The sequence below is a fragment of the Leptopilina heterotoma genome, unplaced genomic scaffold (assembly GCF_015476425.1).
Source record: "Leptopilina heterotoma isolate Lh14 unplaced genomic scaffold, ASM1547642v1 Lhet_90, whole genome shotgun sequence".
Lineage (NCBI taxonomy): Eukaryota > Metazoa > Arthropoda > Insecta > Hymenoptera > Figitidae > Leptopilina > Leptopilina heterotoma.
Genome location: NW_025111194.1, coordinates 1,805,871 through 1,830,602, shown reverse-complemented (window position 1 = coordinate 1,830,602; position 24,732 = coordinate 1,805,871). Strand labels below are relative to the sequence as shown.

Here is a 24,732-nt window from a genome sequence, read left to right as displayed (position 1 = left end):
TTAGCTTTCCCAAAAGTTCGATTTCGTATAATTTGGATTTTACGCACAAAAGTGCAAAATAGAAAATTGGAGTTTTACAAAGTAAAAAACTACTTTCGAAAAAGTAAATACTCTTTTTTTCTCTTCTAAAAAGTAAAGAAAAATTTGAAATTCCACCAGCGCCGCGCCACTTGCGCAGAAGCGCTCAATCCAACAGTTTCCGGTCTGGTGAGAATTGAGAATTGCGGAAAAAAATGGTTCCGATATTGTACTCCTATTTCTGAATTTACAGAATTTGGAATATAAAATTTTTCTTTTATTTATAGAATTGTTAACAAATGAAAATTCGAATAGATTTCATGTGTGAAAAGTGTATTGCATTATTGACCACCGGGAATAATATCGTCGAACGGTGAATTCGAGGAGAAAAACTATGTCAACTAGTGACGTGTTAATAACATCTTGACATCCGAAATAATACAAATAAAACGTAAGTGGAAAATAATTACTCATTTTTAACTTCTCTTCTTGTAGAATCTGTTATTTTAGGTTAAATTCTAACCCTTTGATTCTCAACTTTTCCGACTTGTAACAATTGTTTTCACCTAACCCCCAAAAATAAACATATTTTCCTTGAATTTAAATGCAAACATATTTTCACTTTTCTGAACAATTTCGAAAGGTCGGAAAGGTCTTTTTTATTTTTTCTCCTGCTCCCAGGTGATTGGAATTAAAAACCCCAAATTGTTATTTCTCCGATTTCTCCCTATATTTTGAGGTTAGGTTGTAAAATATTTTTGTCCCTTTAAAAAACAAATTCGTGGATTTAAATCTAGATTTCGGTAGACAAAAATAGATTAATTATTTTATTTTGATATTTAGAAGCCATTAAAAAGGTGTATTGACCTAGAAGGCAGGAAACCTTGAGACAAATCCGATTTTAAATAAAACCTTGACATTTTCAAGGAAAAGAAATTTTCCTATTAAAAATTCTTTTTCGACTTATTTTCTAATTTTTAATTTCGAATTTCGTGAGATTATAATAAATATTTATTTCACAATAATTGAGTTATTTAATCAAGAAAAAGGTGAATTTAAAGAAAATAGTCATACACACACAATATGAGAAAATACCCTTGTAAGTCACGTAATTTTGAATATAAATTGTCAATGTATGTGTGATGTGCCTGTGAACAAATGGAATGCTAACATAATTAGTTTACCCTAGTCGTTTGCCTATCCAATTAGTCGCCTTTGAAAACGAAGAGAGAAAAAAATGAGAGCAGTGGGTGAGACTTGATGTCTGGTCATAATCAGTAAAAATTTTCACTGACATTGATATTTGCGGGGAAAAAATTGCAAATTAAATGTGTTTTAGTGACATTAATTTATGGGGAAAAATTTTAGAGGGAAGTGGAATTTAGTTTTTTTCATTAATGATGAAGTGGTTGATTTTTATGTTAATTATGATACAGTTCGCGATGTGGAGTGCTTCCGAGGAACCTCCGGGGCCAATGGAGGGCGGTCCACCCGAGGAACCTGGTGGTGATGATGATAATAATAAGGAATCGTGTGAGAAGGATAAAAGTCAATTAGATTCCCTCAAGGATATTATGCTTCGCAATAAACAGAGTCTTCGTAAGAAGGAGGAGGAAATTCAGGTTGTTATGAAACAATTTTTGCTTTCGTCCTTTATTTCATCATCTTTTATTTCAACAGGGTTGCCACAAGTTTGGAAAATCAGGGAAATTAGAATTGATCAGGGAAAAGTTAGGGATGTTTATTAATAGTACGGGAAAAAATTAAAATTTTTAGAATTCATAAGGAAATTGTGATTTTTTGTGTCTTTTTTGTTTGACTCATAAACTATGAAATTATCACGAATTCTAATACAAAAACCTAAATTTTTTCCATTTCTAACAATAATTTTATTATTTATAAATAGACGAACATCAAAAGATTTCAATTTGAAATTTTAGGAAAATTTTAATTTTTTTTGTATTTAAATAATTTAATTTTTCGTCCTTTTTTACTGTTTATTTTTAATTCTATTCTTTGGAATTTTTTATTGAATATTTATTTATTTATTTAATTTTGATTAAAATAATTGAACCACTTTGTTTAACGATAATTTTTATCTTTTTTTTTTTTTGATTGACTTTTTTTCTGTCTATTTAAATAGGAGTACGCGAAGAAATTAACGAAATTCAAAACGAGAGCAAAATTATCGAAGAGAAATCGAGACGACACTTCCGGTGAATCGACGCCAAAATCAATTTCAGAAGCATCAATCTCGGAGCCTTTGGACGATGAAGTGGACGATATTAGTCAGGCGAAAACGCCAAAAGCAAAATCGTCACTTTTACAAAGGAAACTCGCGGAGGATAAGAAAATTTTTGAGCAACGAAGAAGTGAGATAACCGAGAGTAAACGTGCCGTTGAGGAAAAAGTTGAAGCCATCCGTCAACAATTGGAGGAACGAGAACAGCAGTTGCCAATCACGCCCGTCGTATTGTCTCAGGTATTTTTTCTTTTTTTTCAATTAATTCCATTTTTATTTATATAAAAATTTATTTATCGATATTTATTTATAAAAAAATCTAATAGTTATTATTAGGGTTGCCTTCAAAAGGTTTTAATTTAAAATTTTATAAAACATTTCAGTTTTAAATGAATTTAATTAAAAATTTTAAATAACTTGGAAATTAAAAAATTTTTAATTTCAATTCTGTTGAAATTAGTTAAATTTTTTAATATAATGTTAAAAATACTGTATTTCAAAAATTTTAACGCAATTCTTCTAAAAAAATTCAATTATCTCAAAATTCTTCCTTGAAATTCAATTATTTTCAATATCTACTATTTTAATGAAATTTTCTAAATGAATTCAATTATTTAACAAAATTTTTTAATAAAATTCTACGCAGATATTTAATTATTTTTACAAATAATAAAAATTGCACAAAAGTTCAATTACTTACAAATTTTTTTTGAAATTTATTCCCAATAATTCAATTATTTTCATAAATAATAAAACTGATCACAGGATTTCAATTATTTTTAATACAATTTGTAAATGAATTCCTCGATAACTCTCTAATTATTTTCTAATGAATTTAATTATTTTCAAAAAATTTCATATTCTTCCCAAGAATTCAATTATCTTTAAATTAATAAAATTCTTTGCAAAAATTTAATTATTTATCAAAAATTGTAATAAAACTCTTGACATGAATTCTAAATATAATTTAATTATTTTTTTTATAAATTTTAATTAAATTCTTGAAAAAATTTAATAACTCATCGCGAAATTTCAATTATTTTTAATTTTTAATTCTTCGAAAAATTTGAATTTGAATCTTTTGAAAAATTTTAATTCATATGGAAAAATGTATAAATTAATATTAGTAAAAAAAAATAAATTTATTTAAAAAAGAATTTATTGATGTTTTCGAATAATTTTACAATTAAAGAAATTCCTAAATAAATGTAATAGAACATTTTTTTTGAGTATCTAATAATTTTTAGAGTCAATCAGAATATTCTTTAGGAAAAAAGTAAAAATTTTGTTTGAAAATCAGGGAAACGTAAATAGTAATTTTTCTTTCATTTTTTTCGTTTCAAGGGTGCGGCGCCATTAATTCAAATGAGCTTCCAACAGGATAAAGACAATAAAATTGCCGAGCTTAGCAATCGAATTTTAGAATTAGAGGCTACTGTTCTTGACCTTAGGGAAAATTTGAGAGAAAAGGACTCGGTTATTGATTCAAAGACAAAAGCAGTGACACTAATGTCGGCGGATCTTTCGCTAAAAGGGAAAACAACGTTGGATACACTCGAGGACACCAAGGACGAGATGCGTACCATGCAGGAACATTTTATACTTTTAGAGACTTCCTTGAGAAGTAAAAACGACAATCTTCTCGAGCAATTGGAGGAAAAAACGAATAAAACCGTAGAATTAGAAGAAACGCTCAATCGGTTCGTTTTTACAAATTTTCTCCTTTTTTACAATTTTTCACTTTCTTTCCAATATTATTTCTCCTCTTTTTACTTTTTTTTTCTTTTTACTCTTAATAGATTTATTTCATATTTACTTAATTTTCTACTTTCTTTTTTATTATTTGATTTTTCACTTTATTTTTTATTTCTTTCTATTTTTCATTTTATATTCTATTTTTTATTTCTTTCTGTTTTTCATTTTAGTTTCTATTTTTTATTTTATTTTCTATTCTTTATTTTATTTCTTTTATTTACTAATTTCGATACAAAAACTGTTTTGTGTACAAAACCTTTTCGTTTAGATTACAGGACCAATTGCGAAATCAAAAACTATCGGAATCGGCGATAAATGATTTCTCCCGCTCGACAATGAACACATTGGCGGACACAAAGGAAGAAATGAAATCAATGCAGGAGAATTTCATTCTCGTTGAAACGTCATTGAAGACAAAAAATGAACATCTCCTGCAACAATTGGAGGCGCGTGAGACAAAACTCGCCGAGGCGAAGGAAACGATTTTCAAATTAGAATCTGGTCTTGGAATAACGAGATCGCCCGATATTGACGATTTTGAATATAAATTATCGAAACTCGAGGAAAATAATCGACGTCTACAAGACGAAAAATATGAATTACAAAAGGATAATGTCGAATTACAAAATAAAGTCATAACACTACAATCAACGAATGGCAATGGTGTGATTGTCGAGAAAGACAATCGAATTGCCGAACTTGAGAATTTAATTGAGGAACTGAAGAAATCTAATCAACTATTGGAGGAGGAATCAAAGGTCGAATTAGAGAAGCAAGTCAATGAATTGATGACGAAAAATGAGGAGATTTCGAATAAAGTTGTTGATTTGGAGAAAATTGTGCATGATTTGGAAAGTGAAAAGAATGATCTCGTGGCTAAAATTCCTAGTGAGAGTAAAAAGGCTGATGAGAAGGTTGTTAAGTTGACGAAGGAAATGGAGGAGATGAATAAGGGTTTGTTGAAAATCAAGGCGCAACACAAGAGTAAAGTGAAAAATCTTCAGCGACAATTGGAGAGCTTCCGAAAGGTGAGAATCTCGAATTCAAATTTATTTCTTTTACAATAAATGGAAATAAAATCTAGAGTCGAATTTAGTTCAAATTAATGAAATTAAAAAATTAAAATCGATATTCGAATTTAATTAGGTAAAATTATATTAATTTAATTAAATTACTAAAAATAAAATCGAGAGTCGAAGTAAATTGAAATAAATTAAAGGAAATTAAATTAATTGAATTTATTCGCAGGTATCAGACGTGAACGCGGAATTGGTGAGACTTGGGAACCAGGTGGCAGTTCTTGAGGAGGAGAAAGGTAACCTTCAGCTGAGTCTGGTAGACTTTGACGAGCTTAAAGGTAGGAGCCATAGGACGGATTTTTCACGTGCCTTCATTATCCATCGTCTCTTATCTAAGCAATTTTCTTTTATCCGTTCTTAATCGCATTAAAAATCAGGGTGTCTACTAACCGGGAAAAATCGGGAATTTTTTCACCAAATTAAAAATAGTTTTATTATTTTAATTTGTTTTTAAAAAATCGCGTTTTATTTCAATTTTTATAGATATTTTATACTGTTCTCTAAATTTGAATTAGTTAAAAATAATTCATTTTATAGTAAAAAATCAGTCACTGATTCAAATATAATACGTAAATAAATTTAAAAACAAATTATCGAATTAATAGAAATTTTGTAAAATTCAATTGAAAATAATTAAATTCTTTTAAAGAATTTTATTTAAATTTTTTGAAAATAATTAAGCGAAGTTAGTCACTAATTATAATTTTATTTTTAAAAATTTCTTCGCAATATATTCAATTATTTTCATAAATAGTAAAACTCACAGCAGAATTTCAATTATTTTTAATACAATTTTAATCAAATTTCTCGAAAAATTTAATTATTCTTAAAAACTTTATTAAAATTCATCGAAAGAATTTAATTATTTCTAGAAACTGTAAAAAAAAAAATTCTTCTCAAGAATTCAATTATTTTCATAAATAGCAAAATTTTTCAGATTTTTACTAAATTCTTTTGAATATTATTTTAAAAAGAAATTCTTCTCAAGAATTCAATTATTTTCATAAATTTCCATAAAATTCTAAAAAACAATTCAATTATTTTCAAAAGTAATAAAATTCTTCGCAGAAATTCAATTATTTCCAAATTTTTAATTAAAATTATTTAAAAAAATATTATTTTCATAAAATTCGAAGAAACTCGTCAAAAGAATATTTAATTATTCATCAAAACTCTAATAAAAATTTTTGAAGCCATTCGTAGATTTATTTATGTTCGAAATGAAATAAATTTTAATTTAATGAGAAAAAAAACCGGGAAAAATTAGGACAAAGCCGGGAAAAAAACTGGAAATTTTGTTAAATGAAAATAGTAGACACCCTGTCAATTTTTTTTACTTTATTATCAATATATTCATCTGTTTAATTTTGTCCCGTTTTGTTTTTTATTTTTCCTTTTTTTATTATCATTTTTTACAAAAACTCATTTGGAGAAAGAATTTTGTTTCGAAAAATATTTGCTTCATTGTAATATTAAAGAAAATATTTTCAATTTTTTCTTTTTCTCAAGAAAAAGGTTTTTAATTTTTTTTAAAGAAATTTTTTTTTAAATTCTTTTTCAAAAAAAGGTTTTCAATTATTTTTACAAGAAAAGGTTTTCAATTATTTTTTTAAAGAAAAAGTTTTTAATTTGTTTTCTTTTTAAAAAGAGAAAATTGTAGATTGTAAATATTTGTTTAATATGAGTTATGTAATAATTTTGCACTTAAAGAGAAAAACTATTAACAAGCCGCATTTGAATGTTGAAATTTTTGCCAAAAAAAAAAATTTTTATTTAGAAAAATTTCAAATAGAAAAATTATTCAAGTAATATAAAATTTTAAGAAGAAAATACAAAAGTGAAAATTATAGAAATATTTGTAAAATAATTTCTCGCAATTCTCTTTAACTTTTTGATAATGAAAATAAATAGTCGTAAAATTATTTAAAAAATAGAATAAAATAAGAAAAATTAATAAAAATAAAATAAGAAAACAATAAAAATAAAGTAAAAAAAAATTAAGAAAAATAAAAAAATAAAATACTTAAAAAAACAAATTTCCGAATTTAATTTCCAATTTAAAAATATTGGTTTATAAATTTATTTGTAAAACTTTACTTTCTTCATACATTCAAATGCGTCTCAAAAATCACGCGTAGAAATATTAACACGAACGGATTTTTTAATTCATTTTTCACTTATTTATTTATGAGTTTATATTCTATAATTTTTGTTTTTAAATAATTGGTGATGGATTCCCTTTCCCAAAAAAAAACGGTTCGAATTTTTTTCTTGAATGTTTTTTTTCTAATATGAACATTTTTTTTGTTTAGATTTCACTAATATCGAATTTTATCATTTTTGGTATATAATTTTTTTGTTATTACAATAGGCATAATAATGGTACCTACTTTCTTACTTGTCAAAGTTTGCTCAACTCTGATTTTTAGTGATAGGATTTCATAGTTTGTAGTTTTTAATTTTATTTTGCATGGAATTTCATTGTTTTTTTTTCATTGACAAAAAAGAGAGGGAGAAAAAAATAATAATTTAGAATATGTTTTTGGAAAATTGTAAATATTTGTTTTTTTGGAAATTATTAACGCTAGCTGTTTAATTAATTAATTGAAAATTAACCTCCTAGAGTTGATTTGCTTTTTGATGATTATTAGAGTAATGATAATAATATTAGAAAATAAAAATAAATATAGTATCAAAATATAGCAACAACAATGAAAATAAAAATAATAATAAGGAAAATAATAACAGTTTTAATAATAAGTAAATTAATATTAATAATAATACTAGTAATAATAATAATGAAAATAATATTTATTTATTTATTTATTTGATACATATCTTAATATTAATAGTAATAATAATAATAATAATAATAATAATAATAATAATATTAATAATAATAATAAAAATAATAATAATAATAATAAAATTAAAAACAAAAATAGAAATAATAATAAAAATAATAATGCGCAAATTTGCTTTTTCGAAAATAATAAGCGACTGCTTTTTGAATAAGTGACGTTGCTTTGCTTTCATTGGGATGTTGTCGATTTGTCTGAGAATTTAGCTTTTTTTTTCTTTTTTTGTTTGTTTTTTGGTGAATTTAATTTGAAATTTTTTTTGAAAATTTCAAATCAATCGAGTAAAAAATTAAAATTTACAAAAAATAAAAAATAAAAATGCAAATCAACGATATTCGGAAATTATGCGATTTGTACAGCATCCGCAGGCGAATGGAAAGAGCAAATTTCTGACCTCGAAGGTAAGGTCAATGCTCAAGCGAAAGAAATTCAAGGTCACATCGATGCGATTGCTGCTTTAGAAAATCAGAAGCTAGATCTTATGCAAGGTAATTTTCCTTTATTGCCAAATTGATGCCAAATTTTAATTTTTCCTGTGAAAAAAAAAATTATTTTTTCTATTAGTAGCGCAATAATAATTTTGTTACTATTGTAAATTTTTGAAAAAATTTCTTAATTGTGTAAATTTATTAATTATTGTATTAGTTTGTTAATTTATTAATTAATGTTTTAGTTTATTAATTTATTAATTAATGAATTTATTAATTAATGAATTTATTAATTTATTTGTTAATTAATTTATTAATTAATGAATTTATTAATTAATGAATTTATTAATTTATTTGTTAATTAATTTATTAATTAATGAATTTATTAACTTTATAATTATTGTACTAATTTATTAATTGTATTAATGTATCAATTTTATTAATTTATTAATTATCTTCTCGATTTATTTATTAAATAATTTTGATTTTGTATTTTTAATTCAAAACGTATTTTTTTTTTGTTGAAAAAAAGTAGCGAACATTTTTATCCACTTAGAAATTTTTCATTTAAATCATATTTCAGTTTATTTTCTTGTTTTTGGAATTTCTTTCTAAAATTATTACAGAAATTCACGCAGTGAAGCAGGAGGTGTCAGCGTTGGAGGAGGAGAATGCAGAATCGGAAAATTTACGCGTCACTGCCGAAATGAAAATAGTCGACCTAGAGGAACAACTCGAAGCTCAAAATAAAATTATTCAAAATGATTCTAAGCAAACGGACATTTTTGCTGAATTAACAACGAAAATAGAAACCCTCACCAAAGAAAATGAAGAATTACAACAGAAAATAGCGAAAGGAACGTCTGATTCAGGATCAACGGAATCTTTCGAAACTCTACAGGAGACAGATCGCAGTGAATTGCTCAAGAAAATTGAGGAAATCTCCCAAAGAAATAATGATCTATTAAAGAAATTGTCGACACTCGAGGAGAAGACGGATTCAAATGTTGGTTCAACGGATTCATTTGAGGCGATCAACGAACACGATCGGAATGATTTAATGAAACGAATCGATGCATTGACACGTGAGAATAACGATTTAGTGATAAAATTGAGTAAAATCGAGGAGAAGGGATCTTCCGATACGGGATCGACGGAATCTTTCGAGAAAATCCCCGAGCATAGCGATAGTAGCATTAAAATTGAAATGCTCACCCGGGAGAATAATAATCTTGTCATAAAACTCACGAAACTCGAGGAGAAACTTGCCGATGGTTCGCTGGAGGAACTTCGAAAATTAGAAGCCGAACGTAATGAACTTTCGGCGGAAGTTGAAAAGTTGAAAACTTCTGTTTCTCTTTCGGAAACAGTCGTTGAATCAGAAAAAACTGGAGCTGGAACAGCTGAAACAGAGCTGGAGATCGAAACTTTGAGGAAGTTGATTGAAGAACAGACGGAGAGGATAGAAGAGATGAATATTAGGTTGACAGAAAAGGACGAAGAATTAAGGGAGAAATTGCTGGAAGTTGATCGTTTGGTCCAGTTGGTGGAACAAAAGGAAGAATTAGAAGGACTAGTGAAGAAGCTAAAGGAAGAATTAGAAAATACGATCAGTACTTTCGAGGAAAAATTAGAAGCGGAAGGTCAAAGTCTCATGGCGAAGGATAAGGAGATAGTTGCACTGAAGGAGAAAATAAAGATTAAGGAAAAAGACCTCATGGATAAGTACGCACAACTTCAGAACGAAATGATAACCATCGACTCCCTGCAGGATGAACTCGAACAAAGAAAACACGATCTTCAGCAAAAGGACACAGTGATCGTGTCTCTCACGGAAGAAGTCAACGATTTGAAAGTATCTCGAAAGTGGGAAATCACAACCGCTAAGAAGCACATCGAGGAGTTGAAAAATCAACTCATTGTTATGAAGAGTCCCGAGGAGTTCGAGCACGTACTCCAGGAGATGCGGGCAAGAGTTCTAGAAGTTACGGACCTGGAGAACAAGTTGCAGGAGCAGACTGAGAAAATCAAGGAACTTGAGGCACAAATCGAGTCCGCTCAAGCGTGGGCTAATCAAAGATCAGAGATCGAGGGGAATCTGAGGACTGAAATTGAGGAAACGAAATTACAGAGCGGGGAGCAGATCAACTATTTGCAGAGTATGTTGGATTCGAATGCGAAATACGCCGAGGAGCTCAAAAGTGAGTTGGACCAAGTTTATCAGCAAGTGGAGAGATTGAAAGTGAAGCATGTCGAGGAGATGGATATGCAGAATAGAAGATTGGAGGAAATTATCGAGGATCTGCAGAATAAGGTTTTGGAGACGGAGAATTTGAAGGGGGAATTGGAAATGTCGAAAAAAATTAATACCGAGGGGGAGAATCCGCAAGGGGAGCTAGAGGCGAAGATCAGTGATTTAGAGCAGCAACTTGGGGAATCTTCCCAGAAGTCGCAGAAACAATTGGAGAAGATGAAGAAACTTGTGGCGAATTTGAAGAAAAAATCGGCGCTCTGTGAGGAATTGGAGACCAGGGTGAAGGAACTCGAGGAAGAGCTGAGTGGCGAGAAGAGTTTGAAAGAGGCGTTGAACCAAGAAATCAAGGAGAAGGATTCTCTTCTCCAGGACAAGGATTCTTTGATTCTAGAAAAAAATTCTTTGATACTGGAAAAGGACAAGAACCTCGAGGAGAAGGAAGCGATTCTGCAAGACAAGGAGTCTTTGATACTGGAGAAGGACAAAAATCTGGAGGAGAAGGATTCTTTGTTACTGGAAAAGGACAAAAATCTAGAGGAAAAGGTTTCTCTTCTACAGAACAAGGATTCTTTGATTCTGGAAAAGGACCAGGATCTCGAAGAGAAGGAAACGATTCTCCAGCAGCAGGCGAGCGAACTAATTCGAAAAGAGCGACTCCTAGAGGAGGCGATGGCAGAACTTCTTCTGGAGAAGAACAAATCGGAGGGAATTCTGGAGGAGAAAACAAAGACACAAGAAATTCTTTCGGCAAACGAGGAAATGCTTCTTGCCCGGGAGGAAATTCTCCGAGGACTCGAAAACCAGGTGACGTTCCTCGAAAACAAGGTTCTGGAGGTCGAGAACGATCAGCAGGAGGGGTACAAAACTACCGAGAGACTCGGTTTCGAACTCGAGGAGGCTAGAGGAAGATTGCTGCTCCTGATGAGGACGATCGACGACGGAGAGGATTCGTTCGACTCCCTGCTGGAGAAGTGCAAGCGTCAGCAGATCGAACTCGTGGAGGCGAAGGACAACGTCCGGGAGCTGAGTGTTCGAATGCAGGTCATGGAAGCCGAGTACGTGGATCAATTGTCAATTATCCAGAGTTTGAAGACCGAGAACGGAATGCTCTCCTCCAGGTATAGTCAGATTAACGAACGGCTCGAGAACGCCGAAAAGGAGTCAGAGGAACGAAAAATCCTCCTTGAAGAGCGGAAGATTCGTTTAGATACACTCGAACGCGAAAATGAGGAGCGAAAGGTTCTTCTAGACACACTTGAAAGCGAAAACAAGCAAAAAACCCAAGAATTGGAATTGGAAAACGAGAGGAGGAATCAACTGGAGAATCTTGAGGTTCTAGCCGAGGAGCGAAGGAAACGTCTCGAAAATCTAGAAACGGAAGCAGAGGAACGAAAGGCAATTTTGGAGAGACTGCAAATTGATCTGGAGAAGAAGGAGGCAGAAGTTGTAGATTTACTCGCGAAGGGTCAAGCGGGTGATCATCAAGTGCATTCAGGATACAAGTGCGAGAGGTGCGAGCAGTGTCAGACCCTGGTTCACACTCTGGAGGCAAGGTTGCAGGAGCGGGACGCTCAGATCGAGAATTTAGATAACGAACTCGCGAATTCGGTCGTCAACTTCGTGCAGATGCAGGACAACATTAGAATTAATAATCTAGGACAGAATCGATCACTCCAGGAGTCGTATAATGATCTAATGATGCAGTACAATGGTCTTTCGTCGGCGAACGAGGAAATGAAGCTCCAACTCACGGCGACTCTTGCCGAAAATCAGGAATTGTTGCAGAAAATCCAGGCTCTGCAGGAATTGAACATTTCCCTCGAGGAGAGGACTCAGGCTGTTGAAATCGAGTTGGCGAGCGAGAAACTTGCCGCCGAGTCGCTTCGGAGCGAACTCGAGTCTTCCCAAAGTTCGATTCGGAAAAATTCGGAAGAACCGGATTCGGAAGTCGGGAAAGTGAAGAGAGAAGCGGCGCCTTTGTTCGACGCATCGAAAGTGTTTGGCGCTTCGTCTGATCAGTCAGAATTAGCCAGACTTCGCGAAATCGTGGCCGAAAAGGAAAAAGTCGTCCAGGAATTGTCAGGAGAATTCGAGAAGTGTTTAGCGAGGTGTTCGGAAATGGAGCGATTGGCGAATGAGCGATTATCGAAACTGGAAGACTTGGAGAATAGAAAACAGGTCGAGGAAAACCAAGGGAAAGAACTCGAGGCGCTTAGAACCGAAAAAGAGGAAATTAGGGCAGAGCACGAACTTTGTAGGTTTAGGATTATCCAACTGGAGAACGAGATAAAGAACTGCGACGCAGGTCGAGTCATTGAGGTTGAAGAACGCGTTGGAAAAATACAGCGGGACAATGAATTGTTCCAACTGCAAGTTAACGATCTCCAACGAGCTTTAGAGGACGCCAAGGAGTCGACAGTTCCTGTCAGAAGTCTCCAAGAAGTCCAGGCGGAGCTGAAAATCGCCCTTCAGGAGCGGGACCAACTTCTCCTCCAGGTGGAAAATTTAACCCACGCTCTAAAATCTGAAAAAACCCCGGAGGATGAAACGGCTTCGAAAGATCTTTTGGAAACACTTTCGAAAGTTGCAGCGGCTTCGGAAACACTCGAAGTTCCTACGGAAACACCAAGAGACGAATCCGCCTGGGAAGTGGAAGAAGAAGGCTGGGGCTTCCCCGCAGAAACAACGGCGGAACTTCTTCCCCTGACTCCGAACGTAGAACTTCGTCTTGAGACCAGAATAGCAGAGCTAGAGGATCAGTTACGCGTCCTCGAGACCGAAAAGTCGAAAATTCTGGAGGACAACAGTAATATTTCGGCGAAATGCGGAAAGTTGATCAAAAAACTAAAAGAGTATAAGGTCCAGGTCGATAATTTGCAACAGCAGCTAAAGTCCAGGAAGCTGACCAGCGATATGTGCGATCTAGACTCGATGTTTAGTGACGAGATAAATTCTCAAATTTTCACTCTAGAAAAAACGCTTTCGGAGGCTAGGGAAGAAGTGAAGACGACGCTCAAGGAGAAGGAGAATCTTACGAATCGTCTCGATGTTCTGATGGCAGCCAACGAGCAGCACGTCGAGTTGAAAGAGAAGCAAGACATGGAAATGCAGGTCCTAGAACTACGACTGCGGGAAATGGCGCAAAAATTGGAGAACTCGCAGAAAATGGAAACTGGAGACGAGGAATTGAAGGAGATGGTCAAGCAACTACAGGAGAAGACCACGGCGCTCGATGTCGAGAATCAGGAACTACAGGCGGCGCTGTATCAGCAGAAGACGAATCGCTTGGCGCTCGAGACGAAATTGGCGAAATTGGCCGTCGACGAAGCGACGACATCGGAAGTGAAAAAATTAAGTGATGATAATTTGCAGTTGGAGAAGAATTTAGAAAAGGTGAAAGAGGAGTACAGTGTCTTGAGAAAGCAGTACGAGCAGAGTTTGATGGACGCTAACGACCAGGTGCAGGCGATGAGGCAAAATTCCGATCTTCTGAAAGAGGAAGTCGCGAGAAGAAAAGAGGAATTCGACACGGAGCTCGAAAATATGCGGCGAGACTCCGAACAAAAGAGTTCGAGTTTGTCCGAAAGTGTTCAGCAGAAGGAGCAGGAGATTCTTCAGAAAACTCAAGAAATTCGTGAACTGAGAGAGGAAATTGTCCAATTGGGAGAAATGACCGAAAAGTTGTCCGAATCTCTAAAAGAGAACGAGAGACTGAACCTCCTCCTCGACGAGAAAATTCAGAGGGAAAACGAAAATGCGGAAATAGTTTCGATTCTTGAAAATAATTTCCAAACACAAACAGCCAGTGTGCAGAGTCTTCAGGAGAATGTCCAGAAATTACAGAACGAAATCGCCGAATTGAAAAAATTACTCGGGGAAAAATCGACCGAAATTTTGCACTTGCAGGAAGAGGTGCAAAAATTGCAAGAGGAGTTAGAGGGAAAGTCTCGGGAAAATTGGGAATTGGGGCAAAAATTGAGTGTCGACGAAAAGGAGATCGAGAGGCTCGAGGACGACAAGACGGAGTGTCACGATAATCTCCGAATCGAACTCGAGGCAAAACGACAGGAACTTCAGGCGAAGGAAATCGAGCTCGAGTCTTTGAGGAAAATAATTTCAGACAATGAACTTCTGCTCAGTGAGTTCGAAACGGAAAAAAACAAACAGCAGGAAGAATTACTCCGACTTCAAGAAGAACAATCGAATTTTGAAGAAAAGGCAAAAGAATTCGTAGAAAAGGCAAAAGAATTCGAAGTGAAAGAGAGAGAATTCGAAGAGAAATTTTTGTCGGACAGAAAACACTACGAAGAGAAGTTTCTGAAGAGAAATGAAGAATTCAGGGAAGAATTACAAGAGAAGCTTGTGGATAACGAGGAGCATCTGCTGCGAATGTTCGCCATGCAGGAGCAGGAACTCAGAGCAGAAATTCTGGAGAAAGAGGAGGAAGTGCAGCGAATGATCGCCGAGAAGGAGGAGGAACTCGGGCGAAAAATTACCGAGAAGGAAGAAGAACTACGACAGAAACTTTTCGAGAAGGAAGAAGAGCATCGACAGAAGCTCTTCGAGAAGGAGGAGGAACTAAAACAGAAAATCGCCCAAGCTGACGATCTCACGGACAAAAATCGTAAAGATTCGGAGAATCTACGCAAAACTGCCGACGAAGTTCCAATGTTCAGAATGGGAGGCGATGAGGAAATTGATCAACTAAAGGCGCAGTTGACGCAGAAGCAACTGCAAGTGGAACACCTCGAGGCTTCGCTGAATCTAAATACCTACACGCAGATAATTCAAGAGTTACAAGATACGGTGAATCAGTTGTACAATGAGAAGACGCACTTTGAAATGACTCTGGCGACGTTCTCGCAGAATTTGAAGGAACAGGTGAGTGAGAAGGAGGTGGAGATTAAGAATCTGAGGCAGGAACTTGAGGTGCAACGGCAGGAGGCGAAGGTTCAGAAGGAAGAGGTGTCGCCTCGGATGAGTCGGAGGAAGAGATCGTTGGATGAGGAGGAGAATCAGAGATTGAGGGACGCTTTGAGAGCATGGGAGCAGGAGGTGCAGGATTTGAGGCAGATTCTCGCGGAAAAGGACGCGCAACTCATGGAGGATTCTTCGGGCGGTGATAAAATGATGATTGAGAGATTGATGAGCGAGAAGGAGCAGATGAGAATTGAGTCGCAGGAGAATTTGGAGAGAATGCTGACTGAGAAGCAGATTCAGATTGAAGAGGTTTGTTCACTGATTTAATCCTCTTGAAACAATTGTTTTCTCCAAAATGTAATTTAATAAAAATTTCAATTACTAATTCAAATTAGTAATTGACTTTTTGATATTGAATTAGTAAATTTGACTAATAAAATTGTAATTTCTACTTATTTACTAGTAAAATTGATCAATAACTTTATTTACCAGCAAATAAGTAGAAATTACTATTTATTGGTAAAATTTACTGATTTAAAAGCAAAAAGTCAGTCACTGATTAAAATTAGTAAATTTTAGTAATAAAATTGGTAGAAATTACTACCTATTTATTAGCAAAATTTACTCATTATAATAATTGAATTTCTGAGAAGAATTTTGTTATTTTTGAAAATAATTGAATTTTTGCAAAGACTTTTATTGTATAATTCTTAGAAATAACTGATTTTTTTGAGAATTTTATTTAAATAATATTTGAATATTATTGAATTCTTTCGAAAAATTTTATTATCTATGAAAATAATAGAATTTCGGAGAATAATTTTCTTAATTTTTAAAAAATAATTCAATTCTTGCAAAGAATTTTTGTTAAAATTGTTCAATATAATTGAATGTTTGCTATTAATTTTATTATCTATCGAAATAATTAAACTTCTGCGAAAATTTTATTATTTTTGAAAAGAATTTTTATTAAAATTTTTTAATATAATTGAATTTATGCTAATAATTTTATTATCTATCGAAATAATTGAATTTTGGCGAAGAATTTTATTATTTTTGAAAATAATTTAATTCTTTTGAGATATTTTATTAAAGTATTTAAAAATAATTGAATTTTAAAGGAAATTTTTTGAATAAATTGAATGTTTGTTTTTAAATAATTGAATTTTCAACGAAATTTCTGAAAAGTGTTATTAATAATTTATTTAGATAATAATTTGTAGATAACATTTTTAGAAAATTATTGAATTTTGAATTGAATTTGAAAAAATTGAATTACAATTACAATTTTTAAAATTTAATTATTTTAAACAAGAATTTTTATTAAAAATTCTGAAAAACAATTGGAAATTTAAAAAGTAGAAGTTTCTTAATAAGGAATTAAATTTCGAAAAGTTTTAAATTCAAATTTGTGAAAATTTGGTTTTTTAATAATTTTAATCAAAAATTCTGCAAAAAATTCAGTTTTTTGAAAAATTTTCGAATAATTAAAATTTAGTAAAATTCAGTTTCTTGAAAAATTTTCGAATAATTGAAATTTAGTAAAATTTTCTAAATAAATGAAATTTAATTGAAAAACTTGAATTTTAATTGAATTTTAAAGAATTATAATTGAAATTTTTAGAATTAATTGAATTTTCTAAGAATTATATTTGCAATTTTTAGAATTGTTTGAATTTTTGTTTTTAAATAATTGAAATCTCAAAGAAATTCATTAAAACTATGAAAATGATTGAATTTTAAAAAAATATAATTAAAATTTTTAGAAATAATTGAATTTTAATAATTTTAATTAAAAATTCTAAAAAAAATTCAGTTTTTTAAAAAATTTTCAAATAATTGAAATTTAGTAAAGTTAAGTTTTTTGAAAACTTTTCGAATAATTGAAATTCAGTAAAATTCAATTGAAAAACTTGAATTTTAAACGTATTTTAATTGAATATTGAAAAATTATAATTGAAATTTTCAAAATTAATTGAATTTTGGAATAATTATGATTGAAATTTTTTAAAATAATTGAATTTTTGTTTTAAACATTTGAATTTTTAAAGAATTTTTTAAAAATTATTAATAATAATTTATTTAGATAAGAATTTATAATTAAAATTTTTAAAAATAATTGAAATCTCAAAGAATTATAGTTGTAATTTTTAGAAATAATTGAAATGTCAAAGAAATTTATGAGAATTATGAAAAATAATTAATTTAGGAACAAATTTTTATTGGAAATTTTGGAAAATAATTGAAAATTGAAGAAAGGAATTGATGAGGGATTAATTAAATAGAGGAAAATTGATATAAAAAGTGAGACTTTATTTTAGTATTAAATATTGTGAGCAAAGAATATAATAGCTCGAATGGTGAGCAAAGACTGAAAAGTTGAAATACAGATAATTGGGAAATGAGCAGGCGCGATTTTTTTTGAGTACAGGATCGTATATATTAAAATGTCTTTAGAGTTTATAGCTTGTTTAAATCCCAACAGGAATTTTTTTTAATGTTTTGAATTTTACCAAGTTAATAAATAAAATAATGAAGTTTTTAAATGATTTTAATTTAAAACTGTAAAAGTAATTGAATTTTATGAAGCATGTCTTTCAAGTTTTCGAAATATTTGTGTTTATTAATAATCCTTTTTGTCAATAAGGGACCGTCCATAAATTACGTAACACGTTTTTAGTGAAATTTTGAACCCCCCCTCCCCCTATGTAACAAGTTGTAACAAAATCGTTTTACACCCCCCCCCCTCCTTATCAATGTTACGTAATTTTTAAAAATATTTTTTTACTAACGTTTTTCGAAACAAATTTGTTTATTACTGTTATTTTTAGTATTTATATCGTACAATAGCAATACAAAATTAAGTTAAATATAAAAAACATTTAGAGGAATAATTTTATTAATCATACTGAACAACCAAAAATATAACATTGATTTTTTAACAATAAAAATTGTATATTATTCCCAAGAATCGGTTCGCGAAATGATTCGATTTTTACTTATATTGAAGTGGCGGCAAGGGACAGCTTTTCAAAAATATATCCATTATAAAGAGATTAAGTTCCTTATAAATATTACGTAACAATGATGATTGACCCCCCCCTCCCATGTAACATATGATAACATTTTCTCGAACCCCCCCTCCCCCCTAAACGTGTTACGTAATTTATGGACAGCCCCTAATTATAATTATTAATTAATAATTTTATTATTAAATTTTATTAACATTTTTTAGAAATAATATTGAATTCTTCCCAGAATTTTATTACAATTTTTAATAATAATTTAATTTTTTCCAGAATTTCATTGTAGTTTTTAAAAATAATTGAATTTTGTCCAGAATTTCGTTGTAATTTTTAAAAATAATTGAATTCTTCCTAGAATTTCATTATAATTTTTAAAAATAATTAAATTTTTCCCAGAATTTAATTATAATTTTTGAAAAATAATTGAATTTTGCCCAGAATTTCGTTATAATTTTTAAAAATAATTTAATTTTGCCCAGAATTTCATTATAATTTTTAAAAATAATAATTGAATTTTTCCCAGAATTTCATTATAATTTTTGAAAAATAATTGAATTTTGCCCAGAATTTCGTTGTAATTTTTAAAAATAATTGAATTCTGCCCAGAATAATAATATTAATAGATTAGTTAATAATAAATTAATTAATTTGAATTAAAGATTGAAGTTGTATATTTTTTGAATGTGCAGAAAAATAATATTCTTTGGAAATTCTTACAGGTGAGATCGAGACTCGAGGCGGAGAACGAGAGCCTACTCAACGATTTGAAACTAAGAGAGAGAGATATTGAAAATCTTCGACGACAAATTGAGGAAATTGACTCGTCGCACGATGAACAATTGCAAAAGAAAATCGCCGAGATTGCCTACGCCGGTAACGATCTTGCCGAGAGAGATCGAAGACTCGCCGAAATGAGTGTGACAAAAGATGCGGAAATACAAAATCTCAAATTACAAATACACGACAAGGAATTGAGAATCGAGGAACTACAGGCATTGTCCGACGAGGAGGAAAGACAGCTAACGGATCTAAAAATGATTCTTGAAACGCGCGATCATGAGGTGAGCGAATTGAAGCAACAGTACGAGGAGAAATTAAAGGAATTGGAATTGATTCAACATGCATTGAGGAGGCACGTGACGAATGCGGAGGATTCAGAAGGAACGAGTCTCGATTCATCGGCGAATGAATTGGATTTGGCGCTCTATATGCTTCATCAACGTGATATGAGATGTGATGAGCTGACTTTGGAGTTGATGCAATTGTTGGAGGAGAGGGACACTTTACAATTGAGATTGTCCAATGCGATTAGAGTGAATGAGGAGATGAGGAGATCCGGAGGAAGTCCCAGTAAGAGTTTGTCAATGAGTGCCGCCGGAAGTCTACCGCTGGTGGAGGATCCGTCGCCTTCGAGAGCCGAAGGTCCGGTGGAAATCGCCAAGGACGCACTTGACTCCTCCATCGGGGAGGATAAGGAGGCTCTTGCTCAGAAGTACGTCTCCTTTTTTTTTATTCTCTAGAAAATTTCCTTTCGCTTCTAATTTTTTTTGGAAATTTTTTTAACGCTTCAAAAAACGATTTTCATAATTTCCTTTCCAAATTCTTTCCATTTAAACGTACAAATCTCTTTTCTCTTTTTATTCTCTAGAGAATTTTCCTTTATTCTTTAGAAAATTATATATTTCTTTAGGAAATTTCTCTCCGCTTTTTTATCGCTTCCAAAAATAATTTCCATAATTTCCTTTCCAAATTATTTCCATTTGAACGTATAAACGTCTCTTTCCTCTTTTTATTCTCTAGGGAATTTCCCTTCGCTTCCAATTTTTTTGGAAATTTTTTTAACGCTTCCGAAAAATGATTTTTATAATTTCTTTTCCAAATTATTTCCATTTGAACTTAGAAACATCTATTTCCTCTTTTTATTCTCTAGGAAGTTTCTTTTCGCTTCCAATTTTTTTTTGGAAATTTTTTTAACGTTTCTAAAAATTATTTCCAGAATTTCCTTTCCAAATTCTTTCCCATTTGAACGTTCAAACTGAAAGCAATTTTTCTTCCTGAATATTTAATACTAATATTAATGTTGAATCTGAAATGTTTATTAAATTCACTTTTTTTTATTTTTTATGATTTTTGCTTCATTCTTTCATAGATATTTTCTTTGTAGTCTCTGTAGTTTTTGTAGATATTTGAATGTTTTTAGAGACTATTAGTAGGTTTCTTGACTTTGATGAATTTACAGGCTTCGGATAGTGAAACTTTTTCGTTATTTCTTCTTTTCAAATATTTTTTTTTACCCTTTTTCTTCGTAATATTGAAAAAAAATGGATTCTTAATTTTTTCTATAATTTTTTAAATTCAATTATTTTCGATATTTTCAATAACATAGTGAATAATATTAATTAAAAAATTAAAAAATAATAGTGATTCAATAACATATCGGAAAATTTAATTATTTTCTGGAAAAAAAATAAATTAGCATTACATATTTAAAAATTCTTTTCGGTTCCTTATAAAAATTTTGTAGAAAACATTGAATTTTCAAAAGTTTTAATTAAAATTCCTTAAAAAAAACTGTTTTGATCTCTTAAATCGTCTAAAAATTCAAGAAGTTCAATTATCTTTTAAAAATCTATAATAATTTTAAATCTGAAATACCTAATTGAATTCATATTATAAAGAAATTTGTCCAAATTTTTCAAAATAATTCAATTTCAGTGCGAAAAATTTAATTAACATCTTTAAAGAAAAGTTAATTTTTACCAGAAATTTAATTAAAATAATATTCAAAATATTTAAATTCTTAAAAAGAGTTTTATTGGAATTTTTAAAAATAATTGAATTTCAGAGAAAAATGTTCTAATTAACAGTTTTTAAAAAAAAATTTAATTCTTTCGAGAAATATTATTAATTATGAAAATAATTGAAATTTTTATTTTATTAAAATTGTATTTAAAATACAGAGTGAATTCTTATAAAGAATTTCGTCTAAATGTTTTTCAAATAATTGAATTTTTATCAAGAATTTTATTAAAATTCTTTAAAATAATTTAATTCCTGCGAAAATTTTTATAATTTATGAAAATAATTGAATTTTTGTGAAGAATTTTTGAAATTTTTAAAAATAATTGAATTCTTTTACGTAATTTTCAAAACAATAAATAATTATTTTTAGTAAATCAGATAATATTTGGATTTTTTAAAATTTTGAATCAGAAATTATTCCAAAATTGGAATATTAATATTTGAAAGCAAAAAATTTTTTTAATTTAATTTCGGAAGGTTTGATATGAAAAATTGAAATTTAAAGGATTTTAATTGAAAAATAAGTAACAAATATGTAAATATTTATTTAACAAAAGTATTGAATTCTTGAATAATTGAAATTAGAAATCAGTAATAATTCAGGAAAATATAATTTTCGAATTTTTTTTATATCTTTAATGGACTAAAGTGAATTTTTTCGCGTCTAGAAGTCGATCCGAAGCCTGTATTCACAACCCTTTTTTATAATTAGTATTTATTTGAAAATCTGTCCCTCTAATTTGTAATTTTTCCGAAAATTGTAATTTTTGAAAATTATTATTTTTGTAAATTTTAATTTTCAGAGATTTTAACTCAATTTTCGGAGACTTTAATTTTCGAAGATTTTAATTTTAATGTCGAGAAACATTTTTTTTTCTCTTAGGATTTTTTTTAAAGATTTTTTGTTTCCATTAGAAAAAAATTCTGTATAAATTTGTTATTAAAATTTATTTATCGTCATTTCCTTATTTTATTAAAGTAGATTTTGTTCTTTTTTATTTATTTATTTATTTTCGTTTAATTTGGCTCCTGGCAAGTTGTGTAAGCTAGTTTTTACCTTTAGACTTTCGCAATTGCACACGGTTGGACACTCAAAGGACGTGAGACTGAGAGATGATCGAGAGCTGAGGCACACACAGCAAATGTCCCTGCTTGCCCATAAAGATGTTTTAAGTACTTTACCGCCTGAAGCTGCAGCCAGACTTATCAATGCCAATTATACACTTTGTACGTAATCTTATTCCACATTTACTCATATTTTCCAAATTTTCATTTTTTTCAAAACATTTTCATTCTTTTTTGTTTTAGTAATTTTTATTCACAATTTACAGTATTTTTTTCCAAGTTTAAAATTTTTTATTTTCTGCAAATATTTTCGGTGTCTTTTCTTTTTCGAAGTTTTAAAATAATTGTCTTTTTTTGTTTTGATTACTTTTTAATTTTTTATTCTATTATTTTTATATTTTTTAAAGTTATTTATTAGTTTTTTTCTTTATTTTTTATTAGTCTTTTAATTTTACTTTTTATTTTCTTATTTTTATTTTTTATTTTAGTTTTTAAATTTTAATTTTTTTATATATTTCGTAGTTCTATAGAAGATTATTATTTTTATTTATAGTTTTCCGTTTTATTTCGTTTTCTTTTAAATTTTGTATTCATTTATTTTTATTTTTTAAATTTATTTATTAGTTTTTTTCTTTATTTTTATTAGCCTTTTATTTTTATTTTATTTATTTCTTAGCTTTACAGAAGTTTTTTTATTTTTATTTAAAGTTCTTTATTCTTTTTCAATTATTTTTGTTTCGACAATTTATTGTTTCGAAAATAAAATTATTTTTATTTATTCACAGCGAGAGACGTTCAGAGTCAATCGAGCGTTTTGATGAATTGGCTGTGGGGCAAAAGGTGAGATTTCTTTTTAATTTACTAAAAACATATTAAGAAACTAATTTTTTGGAATTTTCCATTTTTTTCCTCTAAAAGAAGTTAATTATAAATTTTTTTTAATTAATAGAGAAAACATGACTTTTAAAAATTAATAATTGAATAAAAAATAAATTTCAAACCTAATTTTCAAAAAGAAAAATTAAAACCTAACAAAACTGAGTAAAAATAAACAATAATTGAAACAAAATTAAGAAATAATTCTTTAAATAAAGGATTTTTCAATTAAGAAAGTTAATTAATAAATCGTAAATTATACGAAAAAAAATTTAATTATAAAAAATATTAATGTTTATTGAAAATAAATCAGTAGAAAAAAATTGCAAACTAAACTGAAAAATAATTGCTTATAATTTAAATTTTCAAATATTTATTATAATAAATATTATTTGAAAATTTAAATTGTAATTAATTATTTTTCAGTTAAATTTAAAGTTTTAATAATAAAAAAGTCAAATTAAAAAAAAATGTAATGACATTTAAAGAAAATAAAAATGCCTAAAAAATGCTTTAAAATAAAGAAAAATTAATAATATCTACAAAATTAAATAAAAGTCAAATTTAATTTAATTTATAAATTTATAAATTTCTAAATTTCTATTATAACCCTAGTGAAATAATAAAAAAAATATTCTCTTTTTAAATTCAAGCACACCGAAGGTGATGCACATGTGATGAAAGAAAACAAATGAAGCTGAAATCATTCTCGCTTCGTCCTGGAAATACATTCCTTGTAGGAAGCAACTGCCAATAATTAAAAAAAACTAATCTGATGAAAAATTCAGTCTTGGAATGCAAGAAGACTTAATTAAAGTAAAAAAAAAAATAACGATCTAGACAGAAAATTTTAAACAAAAGAGACTTTTAGGTGCAAACTATTGTAATATATTTTAGCAACAAATGAAATAATTCTATATAAATAATATGTATAATAAGTAAGTGAAGTATTTATGAGAGTTGCCTTGATGAAAAAAAAATTGTACATTTCGGTTATTTTTTTGATATCAACTCCTTTTTGCCATGAATATCGTTTTCTCATACAGTGCATTGTTCACGATAAAAAAAAAGGTCTGCGTTAAATCACGATTTGTGAATATATTTAAGCATTAGAAAATGAGAGAGAAGAATTTTTTTTTTCTCTCCTAAGATCGTGATTTTTCGTCTGACAAAATATATTTATAAATAAGTAAAATTATATTTTTAGAAATGTGTACATGTAAAATTACTTAATGTGACAGTACATTACATGTGACAGTCATTGTGTTTATCAGTCATGCAAAATTTTGTACAGAATAAGAATTTCCGATGGTTGATTATTATTAATAAAGAGCCGTTTAGGCATTTATTGTAAATTTTGTTTCTAATTATTATTTTTTTTGTTTAGTAGTAGTATAGAGGAGATG

General features: G+C 29.6%; 1 protein-coding gene across 3 annotated transcripts; it reads left to right on the top strand.

The window, feature by feature from the left end:
* The first annotated feature begins 202 nt into the window (after positions 1-202).
* Positions 203-24,681, top strand: LOC122511867 (golgin subfamily B member 1-like). 3 transcript variants are annotated; one of them, XM_043627398.1, is made up of 12 exons: positions 203-469; positions 1,455-1,640; positions 2,162-2,500; positions 3,605-3,960; positions 4,284-5,043; positions 5,264-5,330; positions 8,315-8,443; positions 9,010-15,866; positions 19,303-20,075; positions 22,449-22,612; positions 23,236-23,290; positions 23,980-24,681. In XM_043627398.1, exons 2-12 carry the CDS (start codon positions 1,461-1,463, stop codon positions 24,002-24,004), a joined length of 9,705 nt encoding a protein of 3,234 aa, XP_043483333.1. In that variant the 5' UTR covers positions 203-469; positions 1,455-1,460; the 3' UTR covers positions 24,005-24,681. The 3 variants fall into 3 exon arrangements, with proteins under 3 accessions (XP_043483333.1, XP_043483332.1, XP_043483331.1); XM_043627397.1 differs by having other exon boundaries at positions 5,264-5,372; XM_043627396.1 differs by lacking the exon at positions 203-469 and having other exon boundaries at positions 1,404-1,640; positions 5,264-5,372.
* Positions 24,682-24,732: the final 51 nt, after the last annotated feature.

Excerpts from the sequence above, each read along its gene's own strand:
- LOC122511867 (XM_043627396.1), top strand. The coding sequence starts at position 1,416 with ATGATGAAGTGGTTGATTTTTATGTTAATTATGATACAGTTCGCGATG. Across the intron at positions 1,641-2,161 it reads AGAAGGAGGAGGAAATTCAG|GAGTACGCGAAGAAATTAAC; the intron begins GTTGTTATGAAA and ends CTATTTAAATAG. Across the intron at positions 8,444-9,009 it reads GAAGCTAGATCTTATGCAAG|AAATTCACGCAGTGAAGCAG; the intron begins GTAATTTTCCTT and ends AAATTATTACAG.